Here is a 16,910-nt window from a genome sequence, read left to right on the forward strand (position 1 = left end):
GCAGCTACATGGGATGGAAAGGTCACATATATGCAGCCAAAGAACTCAACGCCATGATTTATCTTGCAGCCCTAAATTCAACCTATAGAGCAAACACAAGGCCTGGAATGCACTCGGGGCAGCCTCAGAAGCACCAGCTGGGAACAGCCTCCTCAGCTCAATTGCAGGAACGCGTGGCAGCACCGCAGGGCTGTGGTGCCATGGTGGATAACCCCAGTGGTGGCTCTGTCACACTCCTCCACCTGCTGCACAGAACACAGGCTGATTCTCCCCATCAGCACCGGGCACACAAAACATTTATGCATGTGTCAGCTGGCTGGGAGCTGGGCAGCACTGCAAGAAAACCGCCAGAGCAGCTACAGCAGGCTGCTCACAGGATGGGCAGCACAGCAGCAAGGCGCAGCCACCTGTGCACCGTGAGCACTCACACCCTCTGTTTGGGCTGCCTGGCATAGGAAAACAAAGAAGCAACAAAGCCCCACAGCTCTGCAGAGCCTCAGCTGTTCTACCAACAGGCAGAACCCACGGCCAGGAGCTCCTCTCACAGCAGGGCCCCACGGGATGCGATGAGGCCACAGGAGCACCTCCCAACCCCGGCCACCTCCAGCCCGGCTCCGAGGCACGGAGCAGCTCTGCTGCCTCAGCCCGGGCCGCCACGGAGCCGGGGGAAGGGCGAGGGCTTAAAGGCTGCAGGCCGGGCTCCCTCATCCAGGGCTGGGGCGGCCCTTCTCGTTATAGAGGGCAGAGCTGAGAGGTCTCGCCGACTTTCGCAGCCCCCAGCAACGCCGCAACCCCTCACAGAACCTAACCGAGCGCCTCAATACGGCCGTGCGTAAAACACCCACCCTCCCCAGCCCGCACCACCCGCCGCTCTGCCGCTACCCGCCTTCCGCCCGCCCTTTTATAGCCGCCCAGCACGCGCCTCCCGCCCCCGTCGCGTGAGTGACGTCATCGCCGCGTGCGGCAGCAATGGCGGCGGCGGGAGTGGCGCCGGTCCGGGAGCGGTGAGTGCCGGCTTCGAGGCCAAGCGTGAGCTCCTGTCCGCTCCGTGAGACATCGGCCATCGCACGGAGCTCTCCCTGCGGCGGCTGAGGGGCCGGCCTGGTCCCGGGGTGCGGCTGGGGGAGCTGCCGATGCTCGCTGAGGGGCTGCGGCCTGCAGGAGGGCAGTGGGGATAACAGGGCCTCATCCTGGGGTACTGCGGGGTGGGGATTGGGATTGGGAAGGGGATGGGAGTGAGGTTGGGGAAGGGGGTGGGGATGGAGACGGAGTTTTGGGCTGAAGGAATCCCAGGTGTTTGTACAGACTGCAGAGCAGCCCTGCAGGGAAGGACCTGGGGGTCCTGAGGGGTGAAACGCTGAACATGAGCCAGCAGTGTGTGATTGCAGCTTGGAAAGCAAACGGGATCCTGGGCTCCATCAGCAGGGGGGTGGCAGCAGGGACAGGGAGGCGATCGTCCCCCTCTGCTCTTGTGAGGCCCCATCTGCAGCACTGCGTCCAGGTCTGGAGCCCCCAGTACAAGAAAGACGGGGAGCTGTTGGAGAGGGTCTGGAGGAGGACATAAAGATGACCAGGGGGCTGCAGCACCTTCCTATGAAGACAGGCTGAGGGAGCTGGGCTCATTCAGCATGGAGAAAAGAAGGCTGGGGGTGACCTCATTGCAGCCTGCAGTACCTAAAGGGAGCCTGCAAACAGGAGGGGAGTCAACTCTTGGAAAGGGGAGATAACAGCAGGACAAGGGGAAATGGTTTGAAGTTGAAAGAAGGAAGATTTAGGTTGAATGTCATTTGAATGTCAGGGGAAGTTCTTTCCTATGAGAGTGGTGAGGCGCTGGAACAGCTGCCCAGAGAGGCTGTGGATGCCCTGTCCATCCCTGGAGGTGTTCAAGGCCAGGTTGGATGGGGCCCTGGGCAGCCTGGGCTGGTATGAAATGTGGAGGTTGGTGGCTCTGCATGTGGCAGAGGGTTGGAGATTCACAACCCTTGGGGTCCCTTCCAACCCCTGCCGTTCTGTGTGATATGGAGTTAGGGATAGGAATGGGACTGGGAGCAGGAATGAGGTCAAGGATGGGGATGGAGTTGGGGATGAGGATGGAGGTGGGGGCACTTCACAGCCCTGTGCTGCTGGCAGTGCAGTTCTTCACAGCTTCATGGTTGTTCTGCAGGTTTGTCACCTCCAAAGAGCAGTTCCATGCCTACCTGAGGGCCAACGGGGAGCTTGGTGGCCAAGAAGGTGACAGGGAGGAGGAGAAGGAGGCCAGCAGCGAGCAGAACGAGCCCCCTGCCAAGCGGGGGAGGTTGGATGTGCAGGGCCAGGATGGAGAAAGCCCAGGGGAGCCCGAGGACGGGGAGAAGGAATCCAGGGATGGGGAGAAGGAGCCTGAGGACGGAGAGAAGGAGCCTGTGGAGCGCAAACGAGCCCGAGGGCAGAACAAGAGCAGACCCTGCATGAAGCCCAACCACTATGAGAAGAGCCGGTTATGTCCATCAGTCACGCAGGTGTGACGTGGGGTGTGATGCCTTGCTTTGCTCTCGGTGGGTTTCTTTATTTTTTAGTTTAGGGAAGCACATCCCAGAGTGACTGAAGACAAAGATCCCTCCCAGAAGGAGGGAGCTGAGGGCACAGGGCTGTGCTGGCAGAACTGCCTCTGTTGGCTGCTTGGGGAGCATGTAGTAGGGTGAGGCTGACCAGGGCAAGCAAAGTATCAGCTTTCTGAGTCCACAGGGCTAAAACAGCCCCTCAGGTGTTCAGTGCCCCCCAGCACTGGCACTTGGCTTCATGCTTCGTGGCATGGCCAACGTCATTTAGGGAGTGATGGGTGCTTGGTGTGGTTTTTTCCCCTCTTCAGGCTCACCTCGGTTGTACAGATATGCCCACAACTGGAAGCAGAGGGCAGAGCTTTAATCTCTCCTTTCTCCTTTGAAGGGCTGTGCAGACAAATGCTACTTTGGCCCACGGTGCCGCTTCCTTCACGATGTCGGCGAGTACATGGCAGCAAAACCAGCTGACCTGGGCCACAGCTGTGTGCTCTTTGAAACCTTTGGCAAGTGTCCTTACGGCATCACTTGTCGCTTTGCCAAGGCCCACCTCGGGGATGGATACCAGAACGTGGTCAACACGGAGCTGGCCAAGCAGTGGGAGGGGAAATCGCTGGTGAGGAACAACCTCTCCAAGGACCTCCAGCACCAGCTGCGCAAGAAGAAATTTACCTTTAAGAAAGCTGATGAGTATCTCTGCAGCCTGGCCAAGCCCCACCACGAGGATAGGAAAGGAGGCAAAGCCCCGGGGTGCTCTGCAGAGGGTGAGGAGGAGGAGGTGTCCAACTGCACGACGCCTGAGGATGTCCTGGGAGACCCCTCACATTGTCCTGTGCTACCTGAGGGAGGAGATTCCAAACCAGCTCCCATGCAGAGTCCTCAGCCCACAGAAAGCAGGGGGGGGTGCCCCACCAAAACAGCAGGTCCAGTGACAGATGAAGACATTGTAAAGCTGAGGTCATGTGAGAAGAAGAAGGTGAGCAGTGAGAGTTTGGTCAAGGGCTGCTGCCTCTGTCCCCGGGGAAGACAGAAGAGACCTCTTAGCTGGGTGACAGGCAGGGAGGGGGCTGAGCTGCATGGGGACCACGTTACTGTCATGAGAGGGGAAGGATGCAGACGGGTGAGCTGTTGGAAGCCAGTGGTGTTACTGAAGGAGTAGGAGCTAAGAGAAGCTTCAGCCTTTTGCACGGGAGAGAAATTAGGAGCTGAGCTGTCAGTGCGGGTAGAAATGATCTGCAAGGAGAAACGAGGCTGGGGCTGGTCGATATCCTGTACTGTGCAGTGCTCTCCTGAGGGGAGGCTGAGCATTGCCTCCTCCTGACCTCTTTAGCCAGTCTTACATCCTGCTGCATCTTTAACTGAGTTTTCTCCAAGCTGAGCAGTGAAAACAGATGGAGCAATTAAATGATAGAGTGTCAGGGAGCTGTTGAGGTTCTTAAACAAATAACAGTGATTTCCTGGGTTTCCCACTGAGTTTTCTCAAGACAGGTGATAAAGTGGCTAACTGGGATCTCCTCGTGTTTTACTGCTGCCGGTTCAGCTCTGCTAACATGCTCCTCCATCCCTGGTTGTTTTCCAGTTGGAAATCCAAGGCAAGCTCTACTTGGCCCCACTGACCACGGTAAGTAGGCAGTTCTGTCCTTTGGTCAAAATTTGCCATTGCCACGTTTGGAACAGAGCTCATCTCCCCACAAACGATCTGTCTGCTGTCTTTCAGTGTGGTAACCTCCCTTTCAGAAGGATCTGCAAACGCTTTGGGGCAGATGTCACCTGTGGAGAGATGGCTGTGTGCACAAACCTGCTTCAGGGCCAGTCCTCCGAGTGGGCTCTCCTCAAACGGCACCACACCGAGGATATTTTTGGGGTGCAGGTGAGTGCAGCCAAATTAAACTCACTTCTGAGGCAAAAAGCTGCTGCTTGAGCTCATGCAAACTGTCGCCCTTTGGTAGCTGGAGGGAGCATTTCCAGACACGATGACCAAATGTGCAGAGCTCCTGAACCAAACGATTGATGTGGACTTTGTAGACATCAATGTTGGCTGTCCTATCGACCTGGTCTACAAGAAGGTAAGGAGATGTTTGCAGCATGCCTTGTTTCTGTGCATAGATGTTCGTCGTTTGCATCGTTTCCTGCTCCCTGATCTGCCTCTGTCAGTTTGATCCAGAGTTACCAGGTCGTTTATGGACACTACACTTGAACAGCAGGCTGAAGTGGGGAGGGAAAAAGGAGAAAGGGAATGTTTTATCACAAAAAACCACACCAAGTCTGGGAAGTCGTGGAGTTTTAGCTGCTTTTCTGTGAATAGAGGGCTGCTCTTTTCTATGCAAGGGAGCAGAAAGCCTTGATTGTGCCACCTTTCTTTCCCCAGGGTGGAGGCTGTGCCCTGATGACTCGATCTAACAAATTTGAGCAGATTGTCCGAGGGATGAACTCGGTGAGTCCAACCACGGGCTGCCAGCAGGAGAGCAGCAGGTGGAGCTGAACTGCTTCTCCAGCCTCACTCTGCCCTCCCTGCAGGTGCTGGACGTCCCACTGACTGTGAAGATACGGACAGGGGTGCAAGAAAAGATGAACGTGGCCCATAAAATAATCCCCAAGATCCGGGAGTGGGGAGCATCCATGGTCACGGTACTGGGATACTTGCAATGGTGCTGGGGCTTGAAATGGTTGGCTGCTGTCCAGGGAGCTCTGCTTGCATGTCAGCCCAGTGTGACCCTCACCCCCTGCCCAGAGCTGAGTAGCTCTTTCAAACACCTCTGGCTATCTGTGTGCTGTCTTCTGGTGCTTGCTCCTAAAAAGAGAGACAAATTGTGATGCTTTTATATTTAGAACATTGTCCTCGCTGCTCCTGAAGCCTGTATCCGTTACAAAAGGAGGTGGCTTTGGAACAGAGGCTTCATTCAGATGAGCTTCATTATATCAGGGCTGGCTAATCATTTGCATGGAGATGAGTAGTTCCTGCCCACAGTGAATATTCCCTTTCACTGCCTGCAGTCACTTCCTGCTCTGCCTCGCAAATAGCCCAAACGTTACTCAGAAAAGCATCCAGCATTTCTCAGCGTTGCAAACCACCTCTGCAGCCTGCTTTGTTAGCAGCTGGGCACCCATTAGGATCCTTTACCCCAGCCTGGTGGCATTGCCTTGTCAAAGCACACTCCTGCAGTGCTCCTGTGCTGTTCTGCCTCCTCTCTGGTGCTCAGTGAGGTCTCACTGTGACTTCTTTCTGCAGCTGCACGGCCGGTCCAGGGAGCAGAGGTACACAAGAGTTGCTGACTGGGACTACATAGCAGAATGTGCTAAAATAGCAAGCCCCATGCCTCTTTTTGGTAGGTGTTTCGGGATGCGGTTTGAAAAACGTTAAAAACAAAAAGAGTGGGGGAAAATACAGCCCCAAAATACATCCAGTCTGGGGGAAAGGCTGGATGATCCCTGGCCCTTCTCCACAAAGTCTTGTGCAGCTCAGTTCTGCCTGCTTGCTTGAGGCCTGGCGTGGAGCAGAGCAGGACAGAGGGCAGCACGCAGAGCACCTTGGTTGCAGCAGGTGCTTTCTGTTGGTAGGCAGCACGGCACAGAGAATCCCAGCTAAACCTTCAGGGTAGGAGTTGAGAGAAGGAGAGAGAGGAGAAGGCTATGGGAACGTTAATCAGAAACATTCCTGAGGATCTCTAGATATGACCCTGTGTCCTTCTTGAATTTTATCCCATGCCTGGATTAGCTCATTCTGACTTGCCCTGCTGCATCACTTTGACCTCTGGCTTCTCCCTCCCTTCTGCACAGGAAACGGTGATATTTTGTCTTACGAAGATGCTGATCAAGCCATGCAGACCGGCGTCTCAGGAATTATGATTGCAAGGCAAGTGGCTGCATTTCCCCCTTTGCTTCTGAGCCTGTTGGTGCAGGGGAAAAAAAGTAGGAAAAAAGGGAAAAAAATAACAGAAATACCTAAACCAACTCTAAATATGAGAAGAGCTTCCTCTGAATGACATTACTCTTTGAAACTTGGGACAGTGTGTGTCTGTGGGAGCTTACAGTGGCTGAAAGCTTCTCAAGCAGCGCTGGGCTGGCAGATGAGAGCTGGAAACCATTTTAGCCCTCTCTGAAGCATCAGTCGCAGGAGTGGTGATGCACGTTTTATTGGGCTGCAGGGGAGCACTCATCAAACCGTGGCTTTTCACTGAAATCAAGGAGCAGAGACACTGGGACATCTCCTCCAGTGAGAGATTTGATATCCTCAAAGACTTCACCAACTACGGCCTGGAGCACTGGGGGTCAGATACTCAGGGTGTGGAGAAGACCAGGAAGTTTCTGCTGGAATGGCTCTCGTTCCTGTGCAGGTAATTGTGCCCGGGTTGGAGGACTGTCCCCTCAACAGGCCCACCTCCTTGAGCAGCAGCACGCAGTGCCCATAGTGTTTGTGTTGTGCTGCAGGTATATTCCAGTCGGGTTATTGGAGCGCCTGCCTCAGAAGATCAACGAGCGGCCGCCGTACTACATAGGGAGAGACTATCTGGAGACACTAATGGCAAGCCAAAACGTGGATGATTGGATTAAAATCAGGTAACAAAGCACGGGGTCAGGCAGTTTCACTTGGAGGTTTGAACCCAGCTTGGAGTCGCCACAGAAGGGCTCTCATTCCCTCCCTCTGCCTCAGGAGGTCGTGCACAGCCATGCAGACCTCGGCTGGCTGACCTCTCTCATGACACACTGCTCATCCTGGGACAGGCAGGAACTGAGAGGAGGCAGCGCAGCGATGGGGCGCTGGGGATGTCAGCACTTTGCACACAGCTCTGCTCAGCCCAGCAGCAGGGCAGCTTCCCCAGCTGGAGGGAACCGAGTGCGACCCCCCCATTCCTCAGCATCTGATTCTGAGCTTGTGCAACAAAACGCAGACACAACTGCTTCTCCCCACTCCTACAAGCCTACAGGCAATGGCTGGGAAGCGGCTTCACTTCCAAGGCAGCTAAAATGAGAACTGGTGCAGCACAGCCAGCTGCTGTTCCTTGTGTCATGGAAACGGAGATTAACAAAAATAGAGCACAGCCACGAGCTTCTCTGGTTTTTGCTAATCCTCATCCACGTAGTGCTGGGAACGGCTGCCTGAAAGCAAGTTATGAGCACGTCAAGTTTTGATTGGGATTTTTAATTGCTGGTTTTTCGAGCAGAACCTGCCCTCGTGGGGCTGTGCAAAGCTCTGTGACCACTGCTCTTTGCAGCACCTTCTAAGAGAGATTCGTAGCCATAAAAATTCAATTTCCAGTCCAATTAGGTTTATTCATTAAAGCTTATTGTAAGGAGATGTGAAGCAGCCGAGGGGGCTCCCAGGCATGCTCTGCTCTGCTCTGCTCTCACCACTGCAGCTTCTCATTACGCAGCAATGTGCCCTGCTGGGATACTCTGCTGACATGTCTTATGGAAAGTTTTAGTGGTGCTGTATTGAACCAGCATCCAGGAAATACACGAAGCCTCCTGGACTGTAAAGAAAATTACTCTGTGCTGGAAATCCAGCGTGGGTTCCCAAGTGTGAAATAGTTGAAGTCTTAAGTGAGGATCAGTTGCAATAGCACTGGCTTACATCATTTTAGGATCCAGCCTTAATACTCTTTGGCACTAACGGGGTTTTGGCTCTGCACAAGCACAGCAAGAGGTTGGGAGGAGCTCTCAGAGGCTTGTGCTGATTTTAGGCATGCGGGTGCCAGCAGTGAAGCTGGTATTCAGGTCACCAAACTTAGAATCCCATTTTGGCATTGACCCTCAGTGACTTCCCAGCAGTGAGGGCTGTGCCAAGAACCAGAGTCTGTGCTCCCATTGCTGTGGTTCAGGGCTCAAGCTCAGCTCTAGAGCCAGTTGGGTGCCATGTGGGAAGGTGAAAGCTTTGGGTCCATCTGAGCAAAGCCCCGGTGCCGTGCAGCAGCTGGGGGTGGCAGTGGTTCCGTACTGAACACAAACCTCTTCTGTTTCCCTTCAGCGAGCTGCTCCTGGGACCTGTACCCACCAACTTCACCTTCCTGCCCAAGCACAAGGCCAATTCCTACAGATAGGAGCAGTGCAGCCCTTTCCTGCAGCATCGAGTGCAGGGGAGGCAGCAGGATGGTGCGCGTTGCTCAGCTGCACGCAGAAGCAAAATAAACTTTTATGTTTTTAGAAGTGTGGTTGCTTTCTTACCTTGAGCATCGTTACCGTCACAACCACCGCTCAACCCTGCTGTTCCCATTGTGGCACTCTGTTCCTATGGGGATAGCCTGGGTTAGGGGCAAATCCTGCCTGTGGGAGGGTGAGGTGTATGGACCCAATCCCTGGGGTTGCTGGAGAGCGCAGCCACCCTCACCCTCCTGCCATCTGACGTTGTACAGAATCCTGTCCCTTTTGGGGAGCTGACACGGGCTGCTGTCATCTGCTGGATGTCACACGGCCCCTTCAAGGGCTGTGCTGGAAGGGGGGATGCAAAGCAGCTGTTTTTCCATCACGAGCTCTGCTTAAAGAGAAGGGTGAATGAAAGCAGGCCTGGTGACAGCACAGTGACCTTCCCTTGGCTGCCTCGAGGGCTTTTTCTGTGCTCGTGTCACTCGGGCACAGCAGTGAAGGCTGCTGAGCACAGGCAGCACTCACAGATGCAGCTGCTCTGTATCTCAAAGTCTCCACGAGTGCAGCCACGAGGCAGACAGCTCACATCCCTGACTCAGCTCGGCTGAATCAGCTTCATCCCCTCCAAAATATTCCATTGGGTACAAAAGGGGTTTGCAACCACAGCAGCTGAGGTTGGGTAGAGCCGCACCGCAGCAGCGGGCGTTCCTTCCCTGCTCAAAGAGCAGCTGCTGTCTGAATGAGCTCCTCCAGCAGCAGAGGGGCTTTTAGTGCAGCTGAGCAATGCTCACATGTTCACACGCTGCCTGCCATCATTCCACCACCAAGGAGTCCAGGCAGGGCTGAGCTGGGGTTTGCAGCAGCCTGCTGCCTGTGGTTCCACCTGCAGAGCAAGGTGCAGAAGGGGATCTCCAAAAATTGCTGTTCAAAGCTGTGCAAGTTTCAGCCCAGGCTTGCTTGTGAGGTGCCTTGATCTGGGAGCAGATGTATTTTGGGGCAGTGAGTTCAAGGGCAGGGAGAAAGGGAGAGGATGGATGGCCCACGGTGCGGCCCCCCCAGGCAGTTTGCCAAGGCAGAACGATGCTGAGGGTTGCACCAAAAGTCACTGCAGTAAATCATGAAGTCAGTCACAGCAGTCAGGCATCCAGAGCCAGAGCCTCGTTGTGCCAGGCAGAGAGCATCTCCAAACACAACAGGACCCCCAAACGGGGCTCCACGTCCACCCCTAAGCACACACATCCCTACGGGGTTCCACTTTCATCCTTATGGGGCTCCACATCCAGCCCTGAGCACCCACATCCCTGCGCTGGCCACATGGGATGCCCCGGCGCTGACAGCCCACAGCCACAAAACGGCCCCTGGGCTGCAATGGGGCCAACGAGCCCTGCCCCATCGCCACCTCATAAAGACCCACAGCTGTGGGGTCACAGCAGCCCCCGTTAACCCTTCCTCTCCCTTTAAGACGAGATGAGGAGGGGGCGGTGGGCGGGGATAGAACGCTGGGACCCCTGGCAATTCCCGTTGGGAGACCCCAAACACAGCAGAGTCGGTTGGACCCGCTAGCGGACAGCAGCGCATGGAGTTGGCTGCCGCCTTGCGCTCCTCTCGTGGCCCCCAGGGCCCCCCGGCTCCGCCGCTCATCCTTCCTGAGCTCTTCAGCCTCGTAGGTGAGGACCAACCCCGGCCTCTCCACGCGCCCCGCTCCCTTCCCGGCCCGCCCACCCCGGGCTCCTCCCGTCGGTTTGGGAGGGGACTGATGGCGTTTTCTCACCTCTTCCAGGCTCAGCCAAACCCTGCCAGCCTCCTGCGATGGAGCAGCCCCTCCTCGCACCTCCGGCTATAGGGACGCTGATGGCACCCGGCGCGCCCCGCGGCCCCCCGCCAGGTTAGACATCCCCCATCCGCCATGTGAGCTCTCGGGGGGTCCCGAGGAGCCCCCTCCCCAACTCCCCTTCTCCCCTGCAGGGCTGTGGATGGCTCCGTGCGGCTGCTACTTCGACCCCCGCGTCTTTCACTTTGAGTGGGCGACCACCACCCCGCCGCCACCGGCCAACCCCCTGGGCTCCGCTTCGTTGCCCAACGTCGCCCCCGGGGCTCCGCAGAGCTGGGTGACCCCCCCGGCCCCACCGCAGCCGTTTGTGCCCTACAAACAGCAGGGCAGCGCCGTGACCCCGCTGCTGCCGTCGGTCCCTGACTTCCAGGAGCTGGAGGGGCAGATCCAGCAGCTGAGGATCTCAGAGGCACCTCCGAGTGGCAGCCCCACTGTGCCCTCTGATGGCATCGTCCCACTCGATAGTGACACCCCGATGGGCACCTCCACCACCCCCGACCCCCAAGAGATGGGGGCCAACCTGGAGAGCTTAGACATCGAGCTGCCCGACGAGGTGCTGCTGGAGGAGGCCGTGAGGCTCTTCAACTGCTCCCCTGAGATGGAGGTGGTCAACGAAGACAACCCCAGCAGCGTCCCTATGCTCGAAGACCTCGGGGATCTCGCTGACCTCGACGATATCATCTCCAGCCACGACATGAGCTCGCTCTCGCTGCCCGAAGAGATGCTCTCCTCTGACTACAGCATCCCTGAAGCCTCCAGCATAATGCTGAGCGTGGAGCAGCTCGACAGCGCCCAGATGAGCACCCAGGAGATGCAGCAGGATCTGACACCACCAGCTCTGCTGCTGTCACCACCGCAGGGTGATGAGTTGCAGCCCAAAGCCAAGCTGGAAAAGAGGGGGAAAAAGCGACGAAACAGCTTCTTGCTGAGAAAGGGCCGCAAATAGAGAGCCTCCACCTGCAGCAGTGGGTGGGAGAGCAGGGTTAGAGGCCTTGTAATGGGATTGGGAGGGGGGAGGGAGAAGGGTGATGTTATACAACTTTTTTCTTGTTATCTATTAAAGATTGTTTGTTCAGAACATCTCCATGTCTTGGTGGGGGCTGGAACAGACCTTGGGTGGGGGAGGGGTTGGGGGGAGGGGGGGAAGAGGCTGGGACAGACACATTGCCTACACACAGCACCCCCAGCCCTGCAGTGAAACCCAGGCCAAGGGCAGAGGGAGTTCGCAGTGCCTTCATCCCAAAGGTAGATGGAGTCACTTCCAAGGGGGGGGGAGGGACAGGGTCCTCCAAAGGGGGGGGGGAAAGAGGGGGAGGGGACAGGGTCCTCCGGTGGGGGGGGGGGGGGGGGAGGGGAGGGAGGGGGAGGGAGGGGGACAGGGTCCTCCAAAAAGGGGGGGGGGGGGAGGGAAAGAGGGACAGACAGACATGACAACAGGGTCTGAGTAGTGAAGCCCTTATTTACACCCATCTTAAGAGCCCACTTCAGAGCCTGGCTTGCCCTCCCTGCTGCAGCAAAATAACCCCAAATAACCCAGAGGGGAGTAAGGGAGGAAGCTGCTGGTGGGACAGTACCCCCACTCCCCTCATCTGCCCAGCATAAAGCCATAATACTAGAGGAAAAATAACGTCACTCTCATAGCCAGAAAGTGCCTGGAAATGTCACCTGTCTTTATTGAGCATTCCACATCTGAGCTCCTCAACTTCATACCAGTGCAGCCAACACAGCACCTTCAGGCCATGGTGCCACCATTCCACCACGCTCAAGCTCTGGGTTTCCCCATCAGCAGCCCCAGGGCGTGGGGGAGCAATGGGGCAGAACCAGTGACCATCACCTGAGCACAGACCCCAACATGGGCAGTGAGGATGGCTCAGGCATTGGGAAAAGCTTTGGGTGCCACCCTTCCCTGAGCAGCCTCACTCCAAAACAGAACCACACGCAGCAGCGGTGCCTCTATGGGCCACAAAGAGATGTTCTGCTCAAGAAAAAGAGAAAAGGAAAATAAAAAATAATTAAAAAAAAAAAAATAATCCCATAACCCAAACGTAAAGGAGCCTTAGTGCTCGAGGACAAACTTCCCTCTCCCAATGCTGTTGTAGAAGCCTTTGGTGCCATCGGGCCCATGGGGCAGGCGCAGCACGCAGGATTTGGGCTTCACAGCCAGGGGGGCTCTGGGGGGGGAGGTGGCATCCACAGAGGGGCTGTGGGCAGTGCTGCTGTGCCACGGGGCCCACGTGCTCCCCCAGCCCAAATCGGGGCTCTTGGGGGTGGCACTGAGGCTGAAACCCAGCTCTGCAGTGAGCGGAGGGAAGGCCATGCTGGCCAGGAGCGACCCAGAGAAGGTGCTGCTGAAGGAGCTGGGCTGGAAGCTGTGGCCATGGGGCCAAGCGTGTGCCGAGAGGAGCTGCGGTGAGGCCACATCCGACTCCGAGGAGCTGCAGAACAGCGAATCCCCAACAGCGCAGGGAAAGGCTTCGGCTCGCGCCTCCACCAGCTCCTCCTGCTCAGCCCCGCTCCTCTTCTTGGATCCCTTCCCCGAGAGCCTCACCACACAGATGCCACGGGAGCAGGGCTGGCCCAGCTCCTCGCAGGCCCTGCGCGCGCTCTCCAGGCTCTCATACTCCACCAGCGCACAGCAGTGGCTCAGCAGCTCAGGGAAACGCGCTGCGTATTTCCTCATGTCCGACGGCAGCTTACGGCCCGGCCGGAGGATGCGGATGGAGGCGATGGCTCCAAAGGGGCTGAACATCTGCGTGATGGTTTCGATGAAGTTCCTCTGCAGCGGCGGAGGCGTACCCGGCTCTGGGGGCAGGGGGTCCCAGGCCAGCAGGAGTTTGGTGGGAGGGACGTTGAGGATGGAGTCGGGGATGGGGATGCGACGCCGCACTTTGGTGCCCTCCTGGTTGACTTCCAGCAGCTCGGAGAAGCGCAGGGCGTAGAGCGTGAGGCGCCAGTCTCGGGTGAGGTACTTCACCTATGGGGAGAGGGACATTGAGCCCCTGCCCAGAGCCATGGTGCAGGCACAGCCTCACCTCAAGGCAGTCGTGGGATCATTGAGTCGGAAGGGACCTTTGAAGACCGTCTGGTTCAACTCGTTGCAGTGAGCCAACTTGGGCAAGGCTCCCATCCCTCCTTAGGGCCCTCCAGCTCCATCAGGTGCTCGGAGCATTGTTGCCTCACCTCGGTGGTCTCCAAGGGATGCAGCGCCCACCACCTCGCTGGTCTTCCATCCTGGGGATCAGTTTTGTGACCCTCCTCTGGATGCTCCGACAGCAGCACAGTGTTCACCTGAAGTCCATCGGGGTCTGCAGGAGAAAGCCCCTAAAGACCATGGAGATGACCATTGGATGGCACAGAGCTGCGTGGTGCTGTGACACCCCTGAGGGATGAGATGGCATCCAGAGAGACCTGGACAGGCTGAGCAGTGGGGCCAGGGAAGCCACATGAGAGACAACAAAGCCAAGTGCAAGGTTTTCAACCCCTTCCCCCACTGTTAGGGCAAGGTGGGGGACAAAAGGATGGAGCTGTTGGGATGCGTCCAAAGGAGGGTCACAAAAACGATCCAAGGGCTGGAAGAGCAGAGAGGTGGGTGGGTGTCCTATCCCTAGATATATTCAAGATCAGAGGATGGGGCTCTGAGCACCTGGCAGAGCTGTGGGTGTCTCCGTTCACCATAGGAGAGTGGAACCAGGCAACCTTTAAGAGTCTCTTCCAACTCAAACCATTCTGCGACTCCGACCCACACCTCCCCACACAACCCTCCCTTCCCTGCTTCACCCACCCCAAAGAAGCCCCCTCCTGCCCAGCAGGCACCAAATCCTCCCACCTTCTTGAAGGATGTCAGCAGCTTGATGCTGACAAAGCCCAACTTGTTCTTCTGGACGTGCTTCAGGAGGAAGGCATCCTTGGCCAGATTCTCATCAGAGAGGTAGAACTCCACCTGGGACACAATCCTGCGGATCAGCTGCGGGTCAGGGATGGAGTAGCTGCAGTCGAACAGTTCTGAACCCGCAGCATCACTCGTATCACAGAAACTCCTGGGAGAGCAGCAGGGACGCAGGAATGAGTCGGCAGCCTTTGGATGTGCAGGGCTGCCCAGCCCCAATAGCAGTGGGGTGGGGGAGAGATGCCGTGAGCCCCAGGTTGGTGTGACCTGGCTATAGGGGCTCAGAGATGGGTGCAAAGCAAGACAAGCGCTCAGCCCCACGCACAGCCACGTACCTATTGGAGCTCCTGAAGAAGCTGTCTTGGCTGAGCAGGCAGCTCTGCGACGGGAGGTGCAGCCCAGGGAAGGGATTTCTTTGCACAGACAGCGGGGTGCTGCAGCTGGGCTGGGAACTGAGCCCCAGGGCCACCACGGAGCTACGCGATGCCATGATCCTTCATCTAGGACATCGTGTGGGACAAGGGCTGTGCTGGGAGGCTCCAGCAGCCCCAGAGCAGAGCCCAGCTCCCAGCAGCAGCCCCAGAACAGGGATAGGAGAGCAGAGGCTGCGCCCTTACCTGTGTGGCAGCACTGGGAAGCGTGGAAATCCTGGCACTACATCCTAGAGCTGCAGAGAGCAGAGCCCAACCCTCCCACCTCCAAACTAAGGCTCCTGAAAGTAAGGGGGAAAAGAAAAAAGGAGAAAAAGCCTTAAGGGCTCTCAGGCTGCTGGTTTATAAGAGCCCAGAAGGGGCCCAGTGCTGAGCCCTGCCCCAAGCCCCACCAGCTCCAGCTGGAGCGAATCAGTGGGTTAAGCAGCCCCAGCTGAGCCCTGGCTGCAGGTGCTGGGCTGGACCAGGCTGCAGGATGTTGCTGCCAGGGGCATCTCTGCCTCAGTTTCCCTGCCTTGCACAGGGGCAGTGACATTCACATCAGGAAGCTTTGGTGGCAGGCAGCATTTCATCTCCTCGTGCTGTCAGGGTGACAGCAAAGCCCTTAATCCTGCACGCCCACATCCTGATGGGAGAAAACAAGAGTCCTAAAAAAAGAGGAAAAGCTCAGGGCAGGCACCCCCCGGGGGGGGACACTGGGGGGCAGACGGCCCACGGCCTCAGTAAGGGACAGGGGAGGAGAATGGGGATGAAATATCCTATGGCTTAAGCCCTTGGTGGGGGCTGCCCATCTTTTGCGGGGACAAAAGATGACCTTCAGCCCGTGGGGTTCAGCTGATGGCTGTGGGATGGGAAGAGAAGAGAAGCCAGTGTGAATGCTCAGACTGTGCCTCACTGCCAGCCCAAACCCTGCCCTCCTGCCACGAGTCACGGGGAGCAGCCATGCCAAACCACCTCTGGGACGTCCCATTCGCTGGGGTTCCCTGTGGCTGCTTCGTCTGGTGTCCACCCCCCCCCCCCCAGGGACAGATTTCCATCTCCCCCCCAGCCCTGCAAATCTGCCACCTCCTCTCAACGATTAAAGAAATGGGACCACAACAACTATGGTGCAGGCCTGAGCATTTGATATACATTTATTGCTATTCGGGTTTAGCTGGGAATTTTGTGCATGTGGACTTGAGGGGGTGATCCAGATTCGTCTTTTGGTGCTGCACAGCTCCAGAGCATCTCAGCTGGCCGTGGGGAGCAGGAGGTGGTTGGGTCTGGTCCATAGAGCCAATGCAGCAGCTGAAGTTAGCATCACACTCTGTGGGAGCAGGAGAATTTAAGACTTGGTTGCTCGGCTGTTTTTTGACCATCATCTCTTATTAGCAGGATGTGAGGGGCAGATGCTGACCCAGGGAGTAATCACTGTCATTATTTACAGATAAATCCAGCCTTCTCATTTGTCTCTTCCTACTGTGATAGGAGACATTAACAGACAGACACCACTCTGACAGACACCAGCACGGAACAGTAAGAGGGAAAGATGTACACTGTACACGCTTTCTTTTTACTTTCCATTTCTTTTAAAGTGTCACAGCTACCTTAGTACCACACTCTGAATGAGTAAATATTATATTTGGATAGAATATACTCTGATATGCAAATGTACACGAGGCCCCTGGAAAAGCTCACATCAAACATACCATATAAAACATCATTAGAAATAATTATAATAAAAGCTATTTATGACACAGCCTTTATTCACAGAAAGATTTGCCTCGGGGTTTGCTTTTTGCAGTTGGCTTGACAACAGACCCCCCACTGCCTGCAGCCGCGCAGAGCTGCCTTGGCTCAGCCCCACAGCGATGGCACAGCAGGGAAACGTCCCCGCAGTGCTGAGCGTGATGCCAGCCACGGCCACAGGGAGCCCCTCGCTGCTGCAGGGCCGGGGTTGGAGCAGGAGTGGAGCACCGCAGAAGCAGGTCTGCCAGCCTGTCCTAAGGCACTGCGGTCGCACACCCTCCCCCATGCTCTGGATACCCTGTGTAGGGCCACGGTGGTGTTTTCGCAGGACGTCGAGCTGGAATTCTACAGAACCTGCTGGAACCCAGGGTGTGAGATCATGCCCTCTGTGTGGGTACCCTGGAGAGGACGGGAAC

At 56.6% G+C, this 16,910-nt stretch overlaps 3 protein-coding genes across 3 annotated transcripts; 2 read left to right on the forward strand and 1 right to left on the reverse strand.

Annotated features, from left to right (window-relative positions):
- Positions 1–969: 969 nt before the first annotated feature.
- Positions 970–8,575, forward strand: DUS3L (dihydrouridine synthase 3 like; the record flags this gene model as incomplete). The annotated part of the gene is made up of 13 exons (XM_079546943.1): positions 970–1,004; positions 2,165–2,498; positions 2,926–3,513; positions 4,117–4,158; positions 4,255–4,407; positions 4,487–4,603; positions 4,906–4,971; positions 5,055–5,165; positions 5,767–5,863; positions 6,315–6,390; positions 6,683–6,871; positions 6,966–7,094; positions 8,503–8,575. The coding sequence occupies 13 exons, from the start codon at positions 970–972 to the stop codon at positions 8,573–8,575; spliced, it is 2,010 nt and encodes a 669-aa protein (XP_079403069.1).
- Positions 8,576–10,194: 1,619 nt separating this feature from the next.
- PRR22 (proline rich 22) lies at positions 10,195–11,395 on the forward strand (the record flags this gene model as incomplete). Its single annotated transcript, XM_079546938.1, has 3 exons — positions 10,195–10,285; positions 10,399–10,503; positions 10,584–11,395. 3 exons carry the CDS (start codon positions 10,195–10,197, stop codon positions 11,393–11,395), a joined length of 1,008 nt encoding a protein of 335 aa, XP_079403064.1.
- Positions 11,396–12,505: 1,110 nt separating this feature from the next.
- Positions 12,506–14,825, reverse strand: LOC306955304 (la-related protein 6-like; the record flags this gene model as incomplete). The annotated part of the gene is made up of 3 exons (XM_079546568.1): positions 12,506–13,423; positions 14,276–14,486; positions 14,671–14,825. The coding sequence occupies 3 exons, from the start codon at positions 14,823–14,825 to the stop codon at positions 12,506–12,508; spliced, it is 1,284 nt and encodes a 427-aa protein (XP_079402694.1).
- Between the last annotated feature and the right edge of the window lie 2,085 nt (positions 14,826–16,910).

Source organism: Tetrao urogallus, assembly GCF_951394365.1.
Source record: "Tetrao urogallus genome assembly, chromosome: 25".
NCBI lineage: Eukaryota > Metazoa > Chordata > Aves > Galliformes > Phasianidae > Tetrao > Tetrao urogallus.